The 17,983-nt window shown below is 43.0% G+C and overlaps 1 protein-coding gene across 5 annotated transcripts in view; it reads left to right on the forward strand.

The window, feature by feature from the left end:
* Nucleotides 1-17,983, forward strand: part of ANO4 (anoctamin 4) — a 473,781-nt gene that overhangs the window by 15,612 nt on the left and 440,186 nt on the right. For all 5 annotated transcript variants that reach the window (XM_055395518.2, XM_055395515.2, XM_055395519.2 and 2 more), the window contains exon 2: nucleotides 7,565-7,648. In XM_055395518.2, coding sequence (XP_055251493.2) covers nucleotides 7,565-7,648 — 84 coding nt within the window. The remainder of the gene's footprint in view (nucleotides 1-7,564; nucleotides 7,649-17,983) is intronic.

Genomic DNA, 17,983 nt, shown 5'->3' on the forward strand with positions numbered 1-17,983 from the left:
CTGTGTCAATCCCAACCTCCCAATTCATCCCACCTCCCCTTCCCCTCCTTGGTATCCATTAGTTTGTTCTTTACATCTGTGTCTCTATTTCTGCTTTGCCAATAAGTTCGTCTGTGCCATTTTTCTAGATTCTGTGTATAAATGATATTATATATTTACTTTTCTCTTTCTGCATTCACCCTGGATGACAGTCTCTAGGTCTATCCATATCTCTGCATATGACACTGTTCCATTCCTTTTAAGGACTGAGTAATATTCCATTGTATGTATGTACACATCTTTATCCATTCCTATGTTGAGGGACATTTAAGTAGCATCAGTGTCCTAGCTATTGTAAATAGTGCATCAGTGAACATTGGGATGAAAAATGGAGAAGACCTATAGAGTCAGCAAAAAGAAGACCGGGAGCTGACTGTGGCTGAGTACATGAGCTCCTTATTGCCAAATTCAAACTTAAATTGAAGAAAGTAGGGAAAACCACTAGACCATTCAAGTATGACCTAAATCAAATCCATTACAATTATACAGTGGAAGTGACAAATAGATTCAAGGGATTAGATCTGATAGAGTGCCTGAAGACCTATGGATGGAGGTTTGTAACATTGTACAGGAAGCAGGGATCAAGCCCATCCCCAAGAAATGCAAAAAGGCAAAACAGGTCTGAAGAGAAGGTCTGAGGAGGTCTGAGGAGGCCTTACAAATAGCTGTGAAAAGAAGAGAAGCAAAGGGCAAAGGAGAAAAAGAAAGATATACCCATTTGAATGTAGAATTCCAAAGAATAGCAAGGAGAGATAAGAAAGCCTTCTCAGTGATCAATGCAAAGAAATAGAGGAAAACAATAGAATGGGAAAGACTAGACATCTCTTCAAGAAAATTAGAGATACCAAGGGAACTTTTCATGCAAAGATGGGCTCAATAAAGGAAAGAAATGGTTTGGACCTAACAGAAGCAGAAGAGAATAAGAAGAGGTGGCAAGAATACACAGATGAACTATACAAAAAAAGATCTTCACGACCCAGATAAACACGATGGTGTGATCACTCACGCAGAACTAGACATCCTGAAATGTGAAGTCAGGTGGGCCTTAGGAAGAAGCAGCATGATGAACAAAGCTAGTGGAGGTGATGAAATTCCAGTAGAACAGTTTCAAATCCTAAAAGATGATGCTGTGAAAGTGCTGCACTCAATACGCCAGCAAATTTGGAAACCTCAGCAGTGGCCACAGGACTGGAAAATGTCAGTTTTCCTTCCAATCCCAAAGAAAGGCAGTGCCAAAGAATGCTCAGACTATTGCACAATTGCACTCATCTCACACACTAGCAAAGTAATGCCCCAAATTCTCAAAGCCAGGCTTCAACAGCATGTGAACCATGAATTTCCAGATGTTCAAGGTGGATTTACAAAAGGCAGAGGAACCAGAGATCAAATTGCCAACATCCATTGGATCATTGAAAAAGCAACAGAATTCCAGAAAAACATCTACTTCTGCTTTATTGACCGCGCCAAAGCCATTGACTGTGTGGATCACAACAGACTCTGTAAAATTCTTCAAGAAATAGGAATACCAGACCACCTGACCTGCCTCCTGAGAAATCTGTATGCAGGTCAAGAAGCAACAGTTAGAATTGGACATGGAACAACAGACTGGTTCCAAACAGGGAAAGGAGTACGTCAAGGCTGTATATTTTCACCCTGCTTATTTAACTTATATGCAGAGTACATAATGAGAAATGCTGGACTGGATGAAGCACAAGCTGGAATCAAGATTGTCGGGAGAAATATCAATAACCTCAGATATGCAGATGACACCACCCTTATGGCAGAAAGCGAAGAAGAACTAAAGAGCTTCTTGATGAAAGTGAAAGAGGAGAGTGAAGAAGTTGGCTTAAAGCTCAACATTCAGAAAACTAAGATCATGGCATCTGGTCCCATCACTTCATGGCAAATAGATGGGGAAACAATGGAAACAGTGGCAGACTTTATTTTGGGGGGCTCCAAAATCACTGCAGGTGGTGACTGCAGCCATGAAATTAAAAGACGCTTACTCCTTGGAAGGGAAGTTATGACCAACCTCAGTTCAGTTCAGTTCAGTCGCTCAGTCGTGTCTGACTCTTTGTGACCCCATGAATCAGAGCACGCCGGGCCTCCTTGTCCATCACCAACTCCCAGAGTTCACTCAAAGTCATGTGCATCGAGTTGGTGATGCCATCCAGCCATCTCATTCTCTGTCGTCCCCTTCTTCTCCCTCCCCCAATCCTTCCTAGCATCAGAGTCTTTTCCAGTGAGTCAACTCGTCGCATGAGGTGGCCAAAGTATTGTAGTTTCAGCTTTAGCATCAGTCCTTCCAATGCACACCCAGGATTGATCTCCTTTAGAATGGACTGGTTGGATCTCCTTGCAGTCCAAGGGACTCTCAAGAGTCTTCTCTAGCACCACAGTTCAAAAGCATCAATTCTTCGGTGATCAGCTTTCTTCAACTAGACAGCATATTAAAAAGCAGAGACATTACTTTGCCAACAAAGGTCCATCTAGTCAAAGATATGGTTTTTCCAGTAGTCTTGTATGGATGTGAGAGTTGCACTATAAAGAAAGCTGAGTACTGAAGAATTGATGCTTTTGAACTGTGGTGTTGTAGAAGACTCTTGAGAGTCCCTTGGACTGCAAGGAGATCAAACCAGTCCATCCTAAAGGAAATCAGTCCTGAATATTCGTTGGAAGGACTGATGCTGAAGTTGAAACTCTAATACTCTGACCACCTAATGCAAAGAACTGACTCATTTGAAAAGATCCTGATGCTGGGAAAGATTGAAGGTGGGAGGAGAAGGGGACGACAGAGGATGAGATGGTTGGATGGCATCACTGACTCAGTGGACATGAGTTTGAGTGAACTCCAGGAGATGTTGATGGACAGGAAAGCCCGGAGTGCTGCAGTCCATGGGGTTGCAAAGAGTCGGATGTGATTGAGTGATGGAACTGAACTGACTCATAATTTCAAATTATGGTTTTCTCAGGGTATGTGCCCAACAAACCTAGGTTTTAATTGCAGCTTTGTGACTTCCCTGAAGTGTGATTCTGGGCAAGTTCTCTAATTTTGTGAGCCTCTAGATAGTGGGATAATCATACCTGTCTTAAAAGTGTCTTTTTGGAGTGCAAATGAAATAATGGTGAAAATGAAGTAATGAGTTTTTAGCTCAGTGCCTGACAAGGAGTATGTAGTGAATGACTACTGTTTTATGAATCCACCACCATTTCATTTCCTTATACATTTTGTGCAGAATTTGCATTTCTACATCTTGCCCTATTGTAATTTCTGTCCCTCTTTATTTTTGTAAAAAAGCTATTGTATATACAGACAGGTGGTTAAGACAAATTGATAATTTAACAAATAATTATAAAATGAATACCTTGTGACCACCACCGAGGTCAAGAATAGGACATTCCCAGCACTGTGGAGCACACCCGCATTCCCTGTACTTTCTCACAATTCAAACTGTTTTCTTTCTTACCAAATGGATGCCGACTAATTATTTTTGTGATAATTATTTTGATACTTTTCCTTACAGTTTACCATCTATGTATGCGTCTATAAATAATTCAGTTTAGTTTTGTTGTTGAAATTTTCATAAATAGAGTCATACATCATTTGGGTAATCTTTCTTTCATTAAAGATTATGTTTGTGAGGTCTGAATAGTATTTTGTGTTGCTTTGCTTTGTTCATTTCATTTGCTAAATGGTATTCCATTTTAGGAGAAGGCAATGACAAGCCACTCCAGTACTCTTGCCTAGGAAATCCCATGGATGGAGGAGCCTGGTGGGCTGCAGTCCATGGGGTCGCTAGGGGGTTGGACAGGACTGAGCGACTTCACTTTCAATTTTCACTTTCACACATTGGAGAAGGAAATGGCAACCCACTCCAGTGTTCTTGCCTGGAGAATCCCAGGGACGGGGGAGCCTGGTGGGCTTCCGTCTATGGGGTCACACAGAGTCGGACACGACTGAAGTGACTTAGCAGCAGCAGCAGCAGCATTCCACTTTATGAGTACCTTTGTTCTTTTTAAATATAGTTAGTTGCTCAGTCAAGTCCAACTCATCGCGACCCCATGGACTGTAGCCTGACAGGCTCCTCTGTCCAAGGGATTCTTAAGGCAAGAATACTTGAGTGGGTTGCCATGCACTTTTCTAAGGGATCTTCCGGACCCCAGGATTGAACCTGGGTCTTCTGCATTGATAGGCAGATTCCTTATTGTCTGAGCCACTAAGGAAGCCCGAAAGCTAACACTAATTGTACACTTTCTAGGTATTATTTTATAAAGTAAATGCTGTTTTTATTCCCATTGTACATACATGGAAACAGAGCCACGGAGAGACAGTGTGCTCAAAGGATGGAACCAGGTGTCTAATGTCGATTACTGACTCCAGAACCCACAGAGTTCATTAACCTCACTCATAGGCTCAAGTTTTTCCACTGGTTACTTGATTTTATTTAACTGCAGTTCATTCCTAAAAGATTAAATGGATATTCAAGCCCTCTCACATTTTTTGGTTTTAATTCTTACGTAGGAAAACATCTTCTTTGCAGAGTCACTTTGTACCGAAACTACCATAGTTCTTTGTACTTACTTTTGCTCTTTGAGTTTTTTCAAAATATTGTGAAACTATGCCCTAGTTTTACCATTCAGGTTCAACTCAGATTTCAGTAGTTTTTCCTGTTCAAATGTATGCGCAGCCTCTTCCCAGGCATTCACTGCTAATTCAAACATTCTGTTTCTTTGTTGATTATGAATTTTCGGTGTTTTCTTTTTCATTCCTTTTCCCTTTTCTCCATTCATAATCATTTCTGTGGCTACTGAATCTCTCCTGTCACCTCTCCCCACACTTTGATGCCACTGACCGTGTCCCTTTTCCCTTCCAAAATATTTTAAGGGCAGATCATTAGTGAAGGGTTTTTAAAAATTAGGAATGACAGCTTCAGAGTAGCTGTAGTTTGATATGTTTTAGGTCTGGGTCTTGTTGACTCAGCTGATTCCACAAATATATATAGAATTACTTGCTAACCATGCATTTTGTGCGGCTGATTTATTTTTGTTACCCATACCTCATCCTCTTCTACCTCCCCACCCTAGCCCAGGAAAAGTGAGATAAACACTATTGTCACCATTTTCAGATGGAAAGATCAGGACTAAAGAAGTCAAGATCTTGACCAAGTTCACAGAATTCATGTGCAGCAACGCTGGGGCTTCAGACCTCAGGTCTGCTGACTCCTAGCCGAGTGCTCCTTCTCCTTGAACCTCTGTTGAAGTTACAGTTCATAAGAAGGGGAAATGGCCAAGTTAATTTTATGCATTCCTTTATTCTTTCTTTCAAGCAATGAAAGTATATTGAGGATTCACCTTTTCCAGTCATAGCACTAAGATCTGGAAATAACAAATTGAATAATGTGTGGACCTGCCCTTGACAAGCACGTGGTTTCGGGTACCCCCGTGCTGTGCTTAGCTGTTGAGTCTTGTTGGACACTTTGCAACCCCATGGACTATGGCCCGCCAGGCTCCTCTGTCCATGGGGATTCTCCAGGCAAGAATACTGGAGTGGGTTACCATGCCCTCCTCCAGGGGATCTTCCCAACCCAGGGATCGAATCCAGGTTTCCCTCATTGCAGCAGGATTCTTTACCATCTGTGACACTAGGGAAGCCCTAGGGGTACCCGTAATAGAGTACAATCTCGCATGCACGATATTGTTGGAGTGTCTACTGCACCTGAAGCCTGCTAGAGAGGGGAGATGGTGTGGGAAGGTTTCTTAGAGAAGGAGTTGGTTGCATGAACTTGCTTAAATTATTTTCTCCACATTAAAAATTGTTTACTTCCTTGTTCCTGGACCTACAGTGACCTTGATGTGGCCTCTAGGGGCTCCCACTACTTCTCTGCCCTCTGGCTCATTACCTGCTTTTGTCAATACTCTCCAACTGTTTTCAAACCACAAGCACATCCAGACACCCCTGCGGATGACTCCCATTTCCTGCTCTCTCCGTCCAGGCACCTGCGGGTCTTTCCTCCGAGAGTGTTCATCTGCAAAGCCATCTTCTCTACAGTCTGCATTACTGTTCTTAAAATATGACTCCGCATGTTTATAAAAACCCTTTCTTTTTGAGTACATTTGACTAATTCTTAATTATTTCTCTCCTTCAGACCTGTAATTTTTAACATTATAAATCAGAATTTCATAATGAGTTTTCCTGGTATCACATGACATATAATATTCGTATATTTCCTTCAGGTCAGTTTTGCAACCATTCTTATGATAACTTTTTGTCTCTAACCTGTAATGTGTTATATTAAATAATATTTATTTTGATATTTTTAAAAATATTCATTTAATTTGACCACGTGGGTCTTAGTGGCAGCATGTGGGCTTTTTTTAGCTGTGGCATGTGAAATCTAGTTCCCTGACCAGGGATAGAACCCAGACCCCCTGCATTGGGATCATGGAGTCCTGGCCACCGGTCCACCAGGGAAATCCCTGTTTTTGATATTTTAAAGTCACTTATGCCCTGCCTTTTTCATAGACATTTTAAAACAGGTCTGATCTCGGTTGGAGCTCTGCTCTGCCACATGCTGTTGTGTGACCTCAGGCAAGGTGCTCAGCCACCTGGAGCCTCAGCTTTTCCATCAGAGACATGGGGTGACACCTGCCCTGTTCCACCTCATGCGTGGGACACGGTGGCTGGAAACGCTAAGATGCCATGTAAATGGGAGGTTTGGTGTCTCTGCTGCTCTGCCTGGAAGGCAGTCTGCTCACTGTACCGAAGTCTGCATGGCAGCTGGCTGAACTCGAGCCTGGAAGGGAGACTGAACCCACTCTCCTCCACTGCCTTTCCTGCCATGATTTGGCCACCACCACCTTTCTCAGGATGACTGAGTGGCCTCATAAAGCAGTCTTTCTGCCTTTCCTTTCACACTCCTCTAGTCTGTTCCCTTTGCTGCCTCAAAGTGATCTTTCTGAAATGAAAATGGAATCCTGTTCTCTTGGCAGCATCCAGACTTGTTAATGTGGTTTATAAAGACCCTTTGTGGTCCAGCCGCTGCTCATCTCTCTTTTACTGTGTTTAGCTGCTAACTCACGAAGCTGAGACTTCTGAGTTTCTAGACATGATGATATCACTCTGCGTGGGTCTTTCCCCTCAATGCACCCCGCTTTTGCCTAGTTGGATAGTATTCATCTCTTAGGTTTTAGTTCAGATGTCACTTCCTCCACGAAGCCTTACCTGATACATTCTAGTTTGGACTAGGTGTTTTTTCACCTGGTCAGAGAGTCCTCTCCCAGTGCCCGCCTCACATTTTAGTAACAGTGACACCAAACTGAAATTTGTCTATGTGACAATCTGGGTTGTTTGTCAGAATGTTCGAAATGCCTGGCCCCTAGCATTTCCTGCGATGAATGAACCAGTGAATGAATACGAGTTTCCTGGACACAGACATTTGGTTTATTTACCAGCAGCCATAAATCTACTTTGTGGTCATGGTATTTATCATAATGTAATTAACCTCCTCTTTTATTTTCTTAACAGACAAAGATATAAGCAGTGGGAGTTATAACCTTTCCTCTGCAACGACCGGCAGCTACTACAGTTGTGTCAGCCAGGTCACCATAGGTGAGCAACTGAGTCATGTTTTAATGAAAATTATTATTACCTGTAAAGGGCTGGGGTGTGGGGCTAAGGAAGGAGTGAGTAGTAAATATAAACACTGTTGAATTTATTTTCAGGATCGGGGCAATTGCTTGTGGACGCAACTTGCTGGGGCGCCCTCTTGTGGATCATTATTACTTTTGCATAGAGATGATTGGAGCTAATGTGGTCCAGATTTAAAAAACATGGGTTTCCCTAACTCTCCATCATTTGCTTTCTCTTTCACTTGTGTATCACTTATATTATTATGTACTTCATATAAAAACTGACTTAGTTTTTTAAGATTTATTTTCATTTATTTAAAAAGAAAATTTATATCACAATAGCAAATAGTATGTTTCCTATAATTTAATGCGTAGCAGTGAAAGTCGCTCGGTTGTGTCTGATTCTTTGCAACCCCATGGACTGCAGGCTCTTCTGTCCATGGGGATTCTCCAGGCAATAATACTGGATAGGGTTTCTGTTCCCTTCTCCAGAGGACATTCCTGACCCAGGGATTGAACCTGGGTCTTCCTCATTGCAGGCAGATTCTTTACTGTCTGAGACACCAGGGAAGCCCTATTCCAAGGTGGCTCAGTGGTAAAGAATTTGCCTACCAATTTAATGCATACATGTGTAAAATAACAACAAATTAGTGTTACTGAATGCTAGCTATGCTTTGGGGGATTCTGTGTGTACCAGCTGCCCTTCCCCTGAGATCTCAGAAATAAAATCTCCTGTCATAGCACATGGCCTCCTCAGAAACTTGAAGTCTGCAGCTGGGGGCGTGTGGCTCTCTATCCCTCCCTCCCGGATGAGGGACTCCCTGAAGATACAGAAGGATCCTAGCGGAACATAACATGCTCATCTAACACTGCTCTTTGGGGGAAGTATAACTAGGATAGAAACAATATCAGTAATAGGAAGACCTAAGAAGCACATTTCTTGAAAAGCCCAGAGAATTTCTAGAAGGGGAGACTGAGGAAGGTTAAAGTTAGACATCTACCCTGGTAACATCCCTGGAGCCATGTCAGTGGATGATGGGAGGGAAGCCAGGTTACAGGGCCTTGAATAAGGAGTATTGAACTGTGAGTAGAGATGTCGCTTAAGACACTTGTCAGTAAACATGGAGGGGTAAATGGTGAAAACCATGTGGGAGCTTTCTCTGCCAAGTGCTGTTCTAGGTGCTTTTCCTGTATGTACCCATTTAATCCTCACAAAAATCCAATGAGACAGATGCTGTTATTTCCTCCATTTTACAGATGAGGAAACTGAGTTCTTAAAAAGTTAAAAAGTAAGAAAGAAAGAACACATGGGTGGTAAGAGCTGGGATTTGAGCCCAGGTAATCCAGCTCCCTCCACTAGCTTTGTTCGTAGTGATGCTCTCTAAGGCCCACTTGACTTCACATTCCAAGATGTCTGGCTCCAGGTGAGTGATCACGCCATCGTGATTATCTTCATTGTGAAGATCTTCTTTGTACAGTTCTTCTGTGTATTCTTGCCACCTCTTCTTAATATCTTCTGCTTCTGTTAGGTCCATACCATTTCTGTCCTTTATCAAGCCTATCTTTGCATGAAATGTTCCCCTGATATCTCTAATTTTCTTGAAGAGATCTCTTGTTTTTCCTATTCTGTTGTTTTCCTCTATTTCTTTGCATTGATCGCTGAGGAAGGCTTTCTTATTTCTCCTTGCTATTCTTTGGAACTCTGCATTCAGATGCTGATATCTTTCCTTTTCTCCTTTGCTTTTCAATTCTCTTCTTTTCACAGCTATTTGTAAGGCCTCCTCAGACAGCCATTTTGCCTTTTTGCATTTCTTTTCCATGGGGATGATCTTGGTCCCTGTCTCCTGTACAATGTCACGAACCTCCGTCCATATTTCATCAGGCACTCTATCAGATCTAGACCCTTAAATCTATTTCTTACTTCCACTGTATAATCATAAGGGATTTGATCTAGGTCATATCTGAATGGTCTCGTGGTTTTCCCTGCTTTCTTCAATTAAAGTCTGAATTTGGCAATAAGGAGTTCATGATCTGAGCCACAGTCAGCTCCTGGTCTTGTTTTTGCTAACTGTATAGAGCTTCTCCATCTTTGGCTGCAAAGAATATAATCAATCTGATTTCGGTGTTGACCATCTGGTGATGTCCATGTGTAGAGTCTTCTCTTGTGTTGTTGGAAGAGGGTGTTTGCTACGACCAGTGCATTCTCTTGGGAAAACTATTAGCCTTTGCCCTGCTTCATTTTGTGCTCCAAGGCCAAATTTGCCTGTTACTCCAGGTGTTTCCTGACTTCCTACTTTTGCATTCCAGTCCCCCCCTATAATGAAAAGGAAATCTTTTTTGGGTGTTAGTTCTAAAAGGACTTGTAGGTCTTCACAGAACCATTCAACTTCAGCTTCTTCAGCATTACTGGTTGGGGCATAGACTTGGATTACTGTAATATTGAATGGTTTGCCTTGGAAATGAACAGAAATCATTCTGTCATTTTTAAGATTGCATCCAAGTACTGCATTTCAGACTCTTTTGTTGACCATGATGGCTACTCCATTTCTTCTAATGAATTCCTGCCTACAGTAGTAGATATAATGGTCATCTGAGTTAAATTCACCCATTCCAGTCCATTTTAGTTCGCTGATTCCTAGAATGTCTACGTTCACTCTTGTCATCTCCTGTGTGACCACTTCAATTTGCCTTGATTCATGGACCTAACATTCCAGGTTCCTATGCAATATTGCTGTTTACAGCATCTGACCTTGCTTCTATCACCAGTCACATTCACAACTGGGTATTTGTTTTGCTTTGGCTCCATCCCTTCATTCTTTCTGGAGTTATTTCTCCACTGATCTCCAGTAGCATACTGGGCACCTACCGACCTGGGAATTCCTTATTCAGTATCCTATCATTTTGCCTTTTGATACTGTTCATGGGGTTCTCAAGGCAAGTATACTGAAGTGGTTTGCCATTCCCTTCTCCAGTGGAGCACATGCTGTCAGACCTCTCCACCATGACCCTTCCGTCTTGGGTGGCCCCACACGGCATGGCTTATTGCAGCCATGAAATTAGAAGACGCTTACTCCTTGGAAGGAAACTTATGACCAACTTAGATAGCATAGTAAAAAGCAGAGACATTACTTTGCCAACAAAGGTCTGTCTAGTCAAGGCTATGGTTTTTCCTGTGGTCATGTATGGATGTGAGAGTTGGACTGTGAAGAAAGCTGATCGCCGAAGAATTGGTGCTTTTGAACTGTGATGTTGGAGAAGACTCTTGAGAGTCCCTTGGACTGCAAGGAGATCCAACCAGTCCATTCTAAAGGAGGTCAATCCTGGGTGTTCATTGGAAGGACTGATGCTAAAACTGAAACTCCAATACTTTGGCCACCTCATGCAACGAGTTGACTCACTGGAAAAGACTCTGATGCTGGGAGGGATTGGGGGAGGGAGGAGAAGGGGACGACAGAGAATGAGATCGATGGATGGCATCACCAACTCGATTTACATGAGTTTGAGTGTACTCTGGGAGTTGGTGATGGACAGGGAGGCCTGGCGTGCTGTGATTCATGGGGTCGCACCGAGTCGGACACGACTGAGTGAATGAACTGAACTGAATCCAGCTCCTGTTGGACGTCACTCTTGTGAAATTGCCATGGGTCTAGTCAACTATGGCCATCATGTCATGGTGTTATGAACTGAATTTGTTTCTCCAAAGACAGATTGAAGCTTTAACATCTGGTACCTGTGAATTGACCTTATTTGAAAATAGGGTGTGTACAGATGTAACCAAGTTAGGATGAGGTCATATGCACTTAGGATGGGGCTTCTAATTCAATGTGACTGGTGTCTTTGTAAGCAGAGAAGAGACACACGAGACATATATATATATGGAGAGCATCGTGTGATGACAGAGGCAAAGATTAGAGTCTTGTGTCTACAAATCAAGGAACTCCAAAGATCGCCAGCAACATCAGAGGCTAAGAAAAATGCAAACAACAGATTTTCTCCTAGAGACTTTAGAGAGAGCACAGCCCTGCCAAAATCTTGATTTCAGATTTCTAGCCTCTAAAATTGTAAGAGGATAAATTTCTGTTTTTTTTTTTCTTTTTTAAAGCCACCTAGTTTGTGGCCTTTTGTTACAGTAGCCCTCGGAAACTCATGTAACAGGGTCTTTAGAAGAAATTATTATTATTTTTTGGCTGTGATGGGTCTTTGTTGCTGTGCAGGCTTTTCTCTAGTTTCAGAGAGCAGAAGCTGCTACTTATTGCCGTGCATAGGCTTCTCATTGCATTGGCTTCTCTTGTTGCAGAGCACAGGCTGTGGGTGCATGGGCTTCAGTAGTTGTGGCTCCCAGGCTCTAGTGGTGCACAGGTTTAGTTGGTCTGCAGCATGTGGGATCTTCCTGGACCAGGGATCAAACCTGTGTCCCCTGCATTAGCAGGTGGATTCTTATCCACGGTTCTGCCAAGTAAGTCCATGTGACAGGTTCTTACCTATGTACTCATCTCTGAAGAAGAGATGGGTATGACACACAGTTTTTTCAGAAGGTGATGGGCCCTTGAATGTTGCTTCTGTTTCAACAAACTCAAACTGACTAAACCCATAAGGAAAATTAACACTCTTATGAAAAACCCAAATGAACTTTTGGGCCAACCCAATATTATTTCACATAACAGGAAAGTCTGTTGGGAGGACTGGTTGATTAAGCTGCTCAATGATACCGTGAAAGACCTTCTTCCATTTGCCTTCCTAGGAGAATCTATCTCTGTGGTGGCAGCCAGATGGTCCAGGAATTACACTGAGACACAACAGTGGTCAGAGGAAAAGGAGCTTTGGTGCCTTCCTCAGGCACGCCCTTGAGGAGCTGAAACTTTCCCGTGCAGGGTCTACTCTCTCATTGGGTGGGATTAGGTCATATGACCACCCTTCAGCCAATCCCTGACAAAGGAGATAAGATCGTCTTTAGACGCATCCTTGCCCGGTGGAGCTGGGAGAGGGCTAGATCTGCCTGCCTTCAGTCACTGGGCTGTGTGTGGGCGGGATGAATTCCCAAACAAAATTTGACTCTGTGGGAGGATGGGATGGGGGATGGGTTCTGCACAGGGATCAGGCTGTGTCCACTGCCCACAGTCTGTCCAGTACAAACTCTTTAAAAATATTTATAGTAAAAATAGCAAATAATTAACAACTTTTTACTCAGTACTGGAGGGAGGACATCTCTGAGTCACTTAGCATTTTTTGTTTTTAGAGCTCTTTTTGTTTTCTTTCATCTCCTGTACTTCAAGTGTCTCATCTGTGAGGGAATTCCATTTAAGAAAACAGCACACTTCTGGACTTCCTATTAATGTAATTCTTTGTAGAAACCTATGTCCTGACAAAAGAATTGCCAAAAAATCCAATCCACAGAAAAAATGACTCCTTCTGAAAATTTTCTACTTATCTGTGAGACCCTTGTAAAACTCCTTATATTTTTAGTAAATGCCCATTTTATCATGTATGAGAGATTTAAGAATTTTAAAGTTAATTAACATCATTTTTTTTTTTTTCTCAAGACCATCTATAATTTTGAGTGTTCCTTCAGTTCAGTTCAGTTCAGTTCAGTCGCTCAGTCGTGTCCAACTCTCTGCGACCCCATGAATCACAGCACGCCAGGCCTCCCTGTCCATCACCAACTCCCGGAGTACACTCAAACTCATGTCCACAGAGTCGGTGATGCCATCCAGCCATCTCATTCTCCGTCGTCCCCTTCTCCTCCCGCCCCCAACCTTTCCCAGCATCAGAGTCTTTTCCAGTGAGTCAACTCGTCTCATGAGGTGGCCAAAGTATTGCAGTTTCAGCTTTAGCATCAGTCCCTCCAATGAACACCCAGGATTGATCTTCTTTAGAATGGACTGGTTGGATCTCCTTGCAGTATAAGGGACTCTTAAGAGTTCTCCAACACCACAGTTCAAAAGCATCGATTCTTCGGGGATCAGCCTTCTTCACAGTCCAACTCTCACATCCATACATGACCATGGGAAAAACCATTGCCTTGACTAGACGGACCTTTGTTGGCAAAGTAATGTCTCTGCTTTTTAATATACTATCAAGGTTGGTCATAACTTTCCTTCCAAGGAGCAAGCGTCTTTTAATTTCATGGCTACAATCAGCATCCGCAGTGATTTTGGAGCCCAAAAAAATAAAGTCTGACACTGTTTCCACTGTTTTTCCATCTATTTCCCATGAAGTGATGGGACCAGATGCCATGATCTTCTTTTTCTGAATGTTGAGCTTCAAGCCAATCTTTTCACTCTCCTCTTTCACTTTCATCAAGAGGCTTTTGAGTTCCTCTTCACTTTCTGCCATAAGGGTAGTGTCATCTGCATATCTGAGGTTATTGATATTTCTCCCAGCAATCTTGATTCCAGCCTGTGCTTCTTCCAGCCCAGCGTTCCTCATGATGTACTCTGCATATAAGTTAAATAAGCAAGGTGACAATATACAACCTTGACGTACTCCTTTTCCTATTTGGAACCAGTCTGTTGTTCCATGTCCAGTTCTGACTGTTGCTTCCTGACCTACATACAGGTTTCTCAAGAGGCAGGTCAGGTGGTCTGGTATTCCCATTTCTTTCAGAATGTTCCACAGTTTATTGTGATCCACACAGTTCCTTACATGTCTCTTTTTAGGATTTGGGGGCTAGTGAGTTACAATGTTGACATGTAACTCAAAGGGAGCTGGGGCCCCTGCTTCTACCCCACTTCCCACCTGGAGACAGGGTGATGGGAAAGAGAGAGTGAGTAGGCTACCAATGTGACATTCTTAATACTTGCCTCTTGGACACTCGGACTCCAGCTGTCCACCAGCTGTTGGACAACCAACCACCCAATATACTTTGACCTCATTGCTGCTATTAAATTTTGGCTGATCTGGTTCCATTCCATTATAAGTATGCAGATCTTATTATAGCTCACTTGTATCAATAACAGGAATTAATGTATTTGCTAATGAACTCCATTTCTGCATTAAATGATGTGGAAATTTCCTAAACTTATAAAGGACTGTGAACGATATTTTTTCAAAATTAAGCATGTTATAAATAAGCTATCATTTTATGAAAGAAATGGTAAAACCTGAAATCGTGGATAGTTTAGAGTTCCTTAGGACTTTTAAGTCTAATGCTTTTACAGTATGTGATAAATATTGTACACCCCATTCTGTGTAATGACTTCCAAGGAGCTTGGAATATGGGAAGAAGAAGAGGTGCTTAATCAAATTTCCAAATGAAACAATGAGGCAAGGGAAAACATGGTCCCGTAATTGTTCTTCTTGTAAAAGGATTCTCTGGTGTAGGTAGGAGGTAATATGTTTTCACAATTTTAATAAAAACAATGGAACATCAATTTAAATGGAGCCTCCTCGAATTTCCTTTCTATGGCCCAGTACACTCTTAGGAGCTATGGGAGATCCAAGAGTATTGATTGCAAGATAAACACATTTGCATCAGAGGTTTAGTCCAACAAGCGCTATGGGGGCAGCCCTGGGGTCAGTAGCATTTGCTTCAGCCTCCACTGCAGCTCTGGGTCCACTGAGGTTCTGAACATTGAGAATTAGCATTCTCTGTGATTATCTTCAGGGGCCCCATGGCCCTCACCAGAGGAGTCCCTCATCTCACTGCTGCTACTGCTGCTGCTAAGTTACTTCAGTCGTGTCCGAGTCTGTGTGACCCCATAGATGGAAGCCCACCAGGCTCCCCCTTCCCTGGGATTCTCCAGGCAAGAACACTGGAGTGGGTTGCCATTTCCTTCTCCAATCTCACTACATTCCATTTACTCACCTTTTAGGAAGATGACCAACCAAGAAGAGTTCAAATAGTCCAGTTAGTGTGTTCTCAAGTGTGTCAGCATTTCCCTTTCCTTGTGAATTCTGGCCCATTGAGATCCCTCTATGAAAATTGTTTGGAAAGGAATAAGTGACCTCAGAGCAATTTGTGGGGGAAACAGATCCCAGTTCCATTTTCTAGAATCCTTCTTGTTGCCTGTGCTCTTATTGAGGCAGGGTAGCTTTGAGGACCAGAGCACTTGTCTTTGATGAGCCTGGGCTTGAATCTGTTATCTCTGTGTTGTTATTGACCTCGGGAAAGTAATAATGTCCCTTAGCCTTGGTTTCCTAATCTGTCAAATGGGAATATTAGTACATTCCTGACAGGGTTATTGTGAGGTTTAAATGAGGCGGTGCTAATAGATCCCTAGTCCATTGCCAGTAAGTGTTAGACAGGATCATAACTTCTAGTAGGTTTATCATGTTGTTTTTGGATTTATCATTTTATGACAGTGAAATAGAGTTTTCATTCCTTGGCATCAGCCGTGACTTCATTGTGGCTGATTCCCAGATTTACAGCTCTGGTCCCTTGTCTCCTGATCCTCACTGCCTTTGTTTTTCAGCCTGTTCAGTTCAGTTCAGTTGAGTCACTCAGTCGTATCCGACTCTCTGCGACCCCATGAATCACAGCACGCCAGGCCTCCCTGTCCATCATCAACTCCCGGAGTACACTCACACACATGTCCACAGAGTCGGTGATGCCATCCAGCCATCTCATTCTCGGTCGTCCCCTTCTCCTCCCGCCCCCAACCTTTCCCAGCATCAGAGTCTTTTCCAGTGAATCAACTCATAGCATGAGGTGGCCAAAGTATTGCAGTTTCAGCTTCAGCATCAGTCTTTCCAATGAACACCCAGGATCGATCTCCCTTAGAATGGACTGGTTGGATCTCCTTGCGGTACAAGGGACTCTCAAGAGTCTTCTCCAACACCACAGTTCAAAAGCATCAATTCTTCGGCGATGAGCTTTCTTCACAGTCCAACTCTCACATCCATACATGACCATGGGAAAAACCATTGCCTTGACTAGACGGACCTTTGTTGGCAAAGTAATGTCTCTGCTTTTTAATATATTATCAAGGTTGGTCATAACTTTCCTTCCAAGGAGTAAGCATCTTTTAATTTCATGGCTGCAATCAGCATCCGCAGTGATTTTGGAGCTCAAAAAAATAAAGTCTGACACTGTTTCCACTGTTTTTCCATCTATTTCCGATGAAGTGATGGGACCAGATGCCATGATCTTTGTTTTCTGAATGTTGAGCTTCAAGCCAACCTTTTCACTCTCCTCTTTCACTTTCATCAAGAGGCTTTTGAGTTCCTCTTCACTTTCTGCCATAAGGGTAGTGTCAGCCTAGTGCCAAACATTTCCAGATAGGTATTTCAAGTAAAACTCTATCTCCTCCCGTCTATAAACACACTCAACCTTCCTCAGCCCTTGCCAGGCCAGTCCTTCTGATGGCCACCGGGAGGATGAGGAAATTCACCTGTTTGCCTTAAGTCTTTTCTGACATCTTTCTGGACAAAGCCACCTGGTGGCCCCAAACTCCTTTCTTTCCATCTTATTGTTGTATATCTCACTGGACTTCTTTTCCTTTCTTGCTTCCAACACTTAGATTTGGTCCCTTAGTAATGCTTTCTTAGCTTCTACACCATAGCCTCTATGTCACCTCCTTGCCACTGGTCTAGGAAGAATTCTGTGAACAGTGGGTATCTATTGAATGAATGCCAGGATAAAGAGCCAAATAGAGAAACACTGGGAGGGAGTTTCAAAGATGATTAAGATACCCTCTGACCTTGAGGGATGCTCAGCTCATGAGGGAGACACATAGAAAAAAGGAACACTTGGCTGTGAAGTATAGGCAGAGATTGTCCAACACATGAAAGTGAAAGGGTTAGTCTCTCAGTCCTGTCTGACTCTTTGTGACCCCATGGACGGTAGCCCACCAGGCTTCTCTGTCCATGGGGTCTCTAGGTAAGAATACTAGAGTGGGTAGCCATTCTCTTCTCCAGGGGCTCTTCCCAACCCAGGGATCAAACCCAGATCTCCTGTATAGCAGGCAGGTTCTGTACCAACTGAGTCAGCCCTGTCTGACACACGTCTGTGTTCATGCATACTGTGGGAGGTTTCATGCATAGTGTTTCTCACAGTGTGGGAGGGCTGCCCAGACACCATTGTCAAGTCTTCAGGATCCAGGCAGGCCTCCCACCTTGTTACCCCTTTAGGGCTTTCTTGGTCCCTCAATACCCTTTCCCCCATTTGGACTGTCTCCCCTCACACCTCCAGTCCCTACACCCAGCACCTTTTCCAGGGCCTCTCTTTACTTGGTTAAGTCAGCTTTGGGAAGTCAGAGGAAGCTTCCCAGATGGAATCAGCACCAGAGGAAGCAGGGACAGATTCTGGCTTTTGCTGCTGTCTGTTTGATTTTGCCAGTCCCCACTTCAAAAACTTATTTAGAGCTATTGTTGCCTA

This window comes from Moschus berezovskii, chromosome 6 (assembly GCF_049115385.1).
Source record: "Moschus berezovskii isolate FMDL1 chromosome 6, NW_MosBer_1.0, whole genome shotgun sequence".
NCBI lineage: Eukaryota > Metazoa > Chordata > Mammalia > Artiodactyla > Moschidae > Moschus > Moschus berezovskii.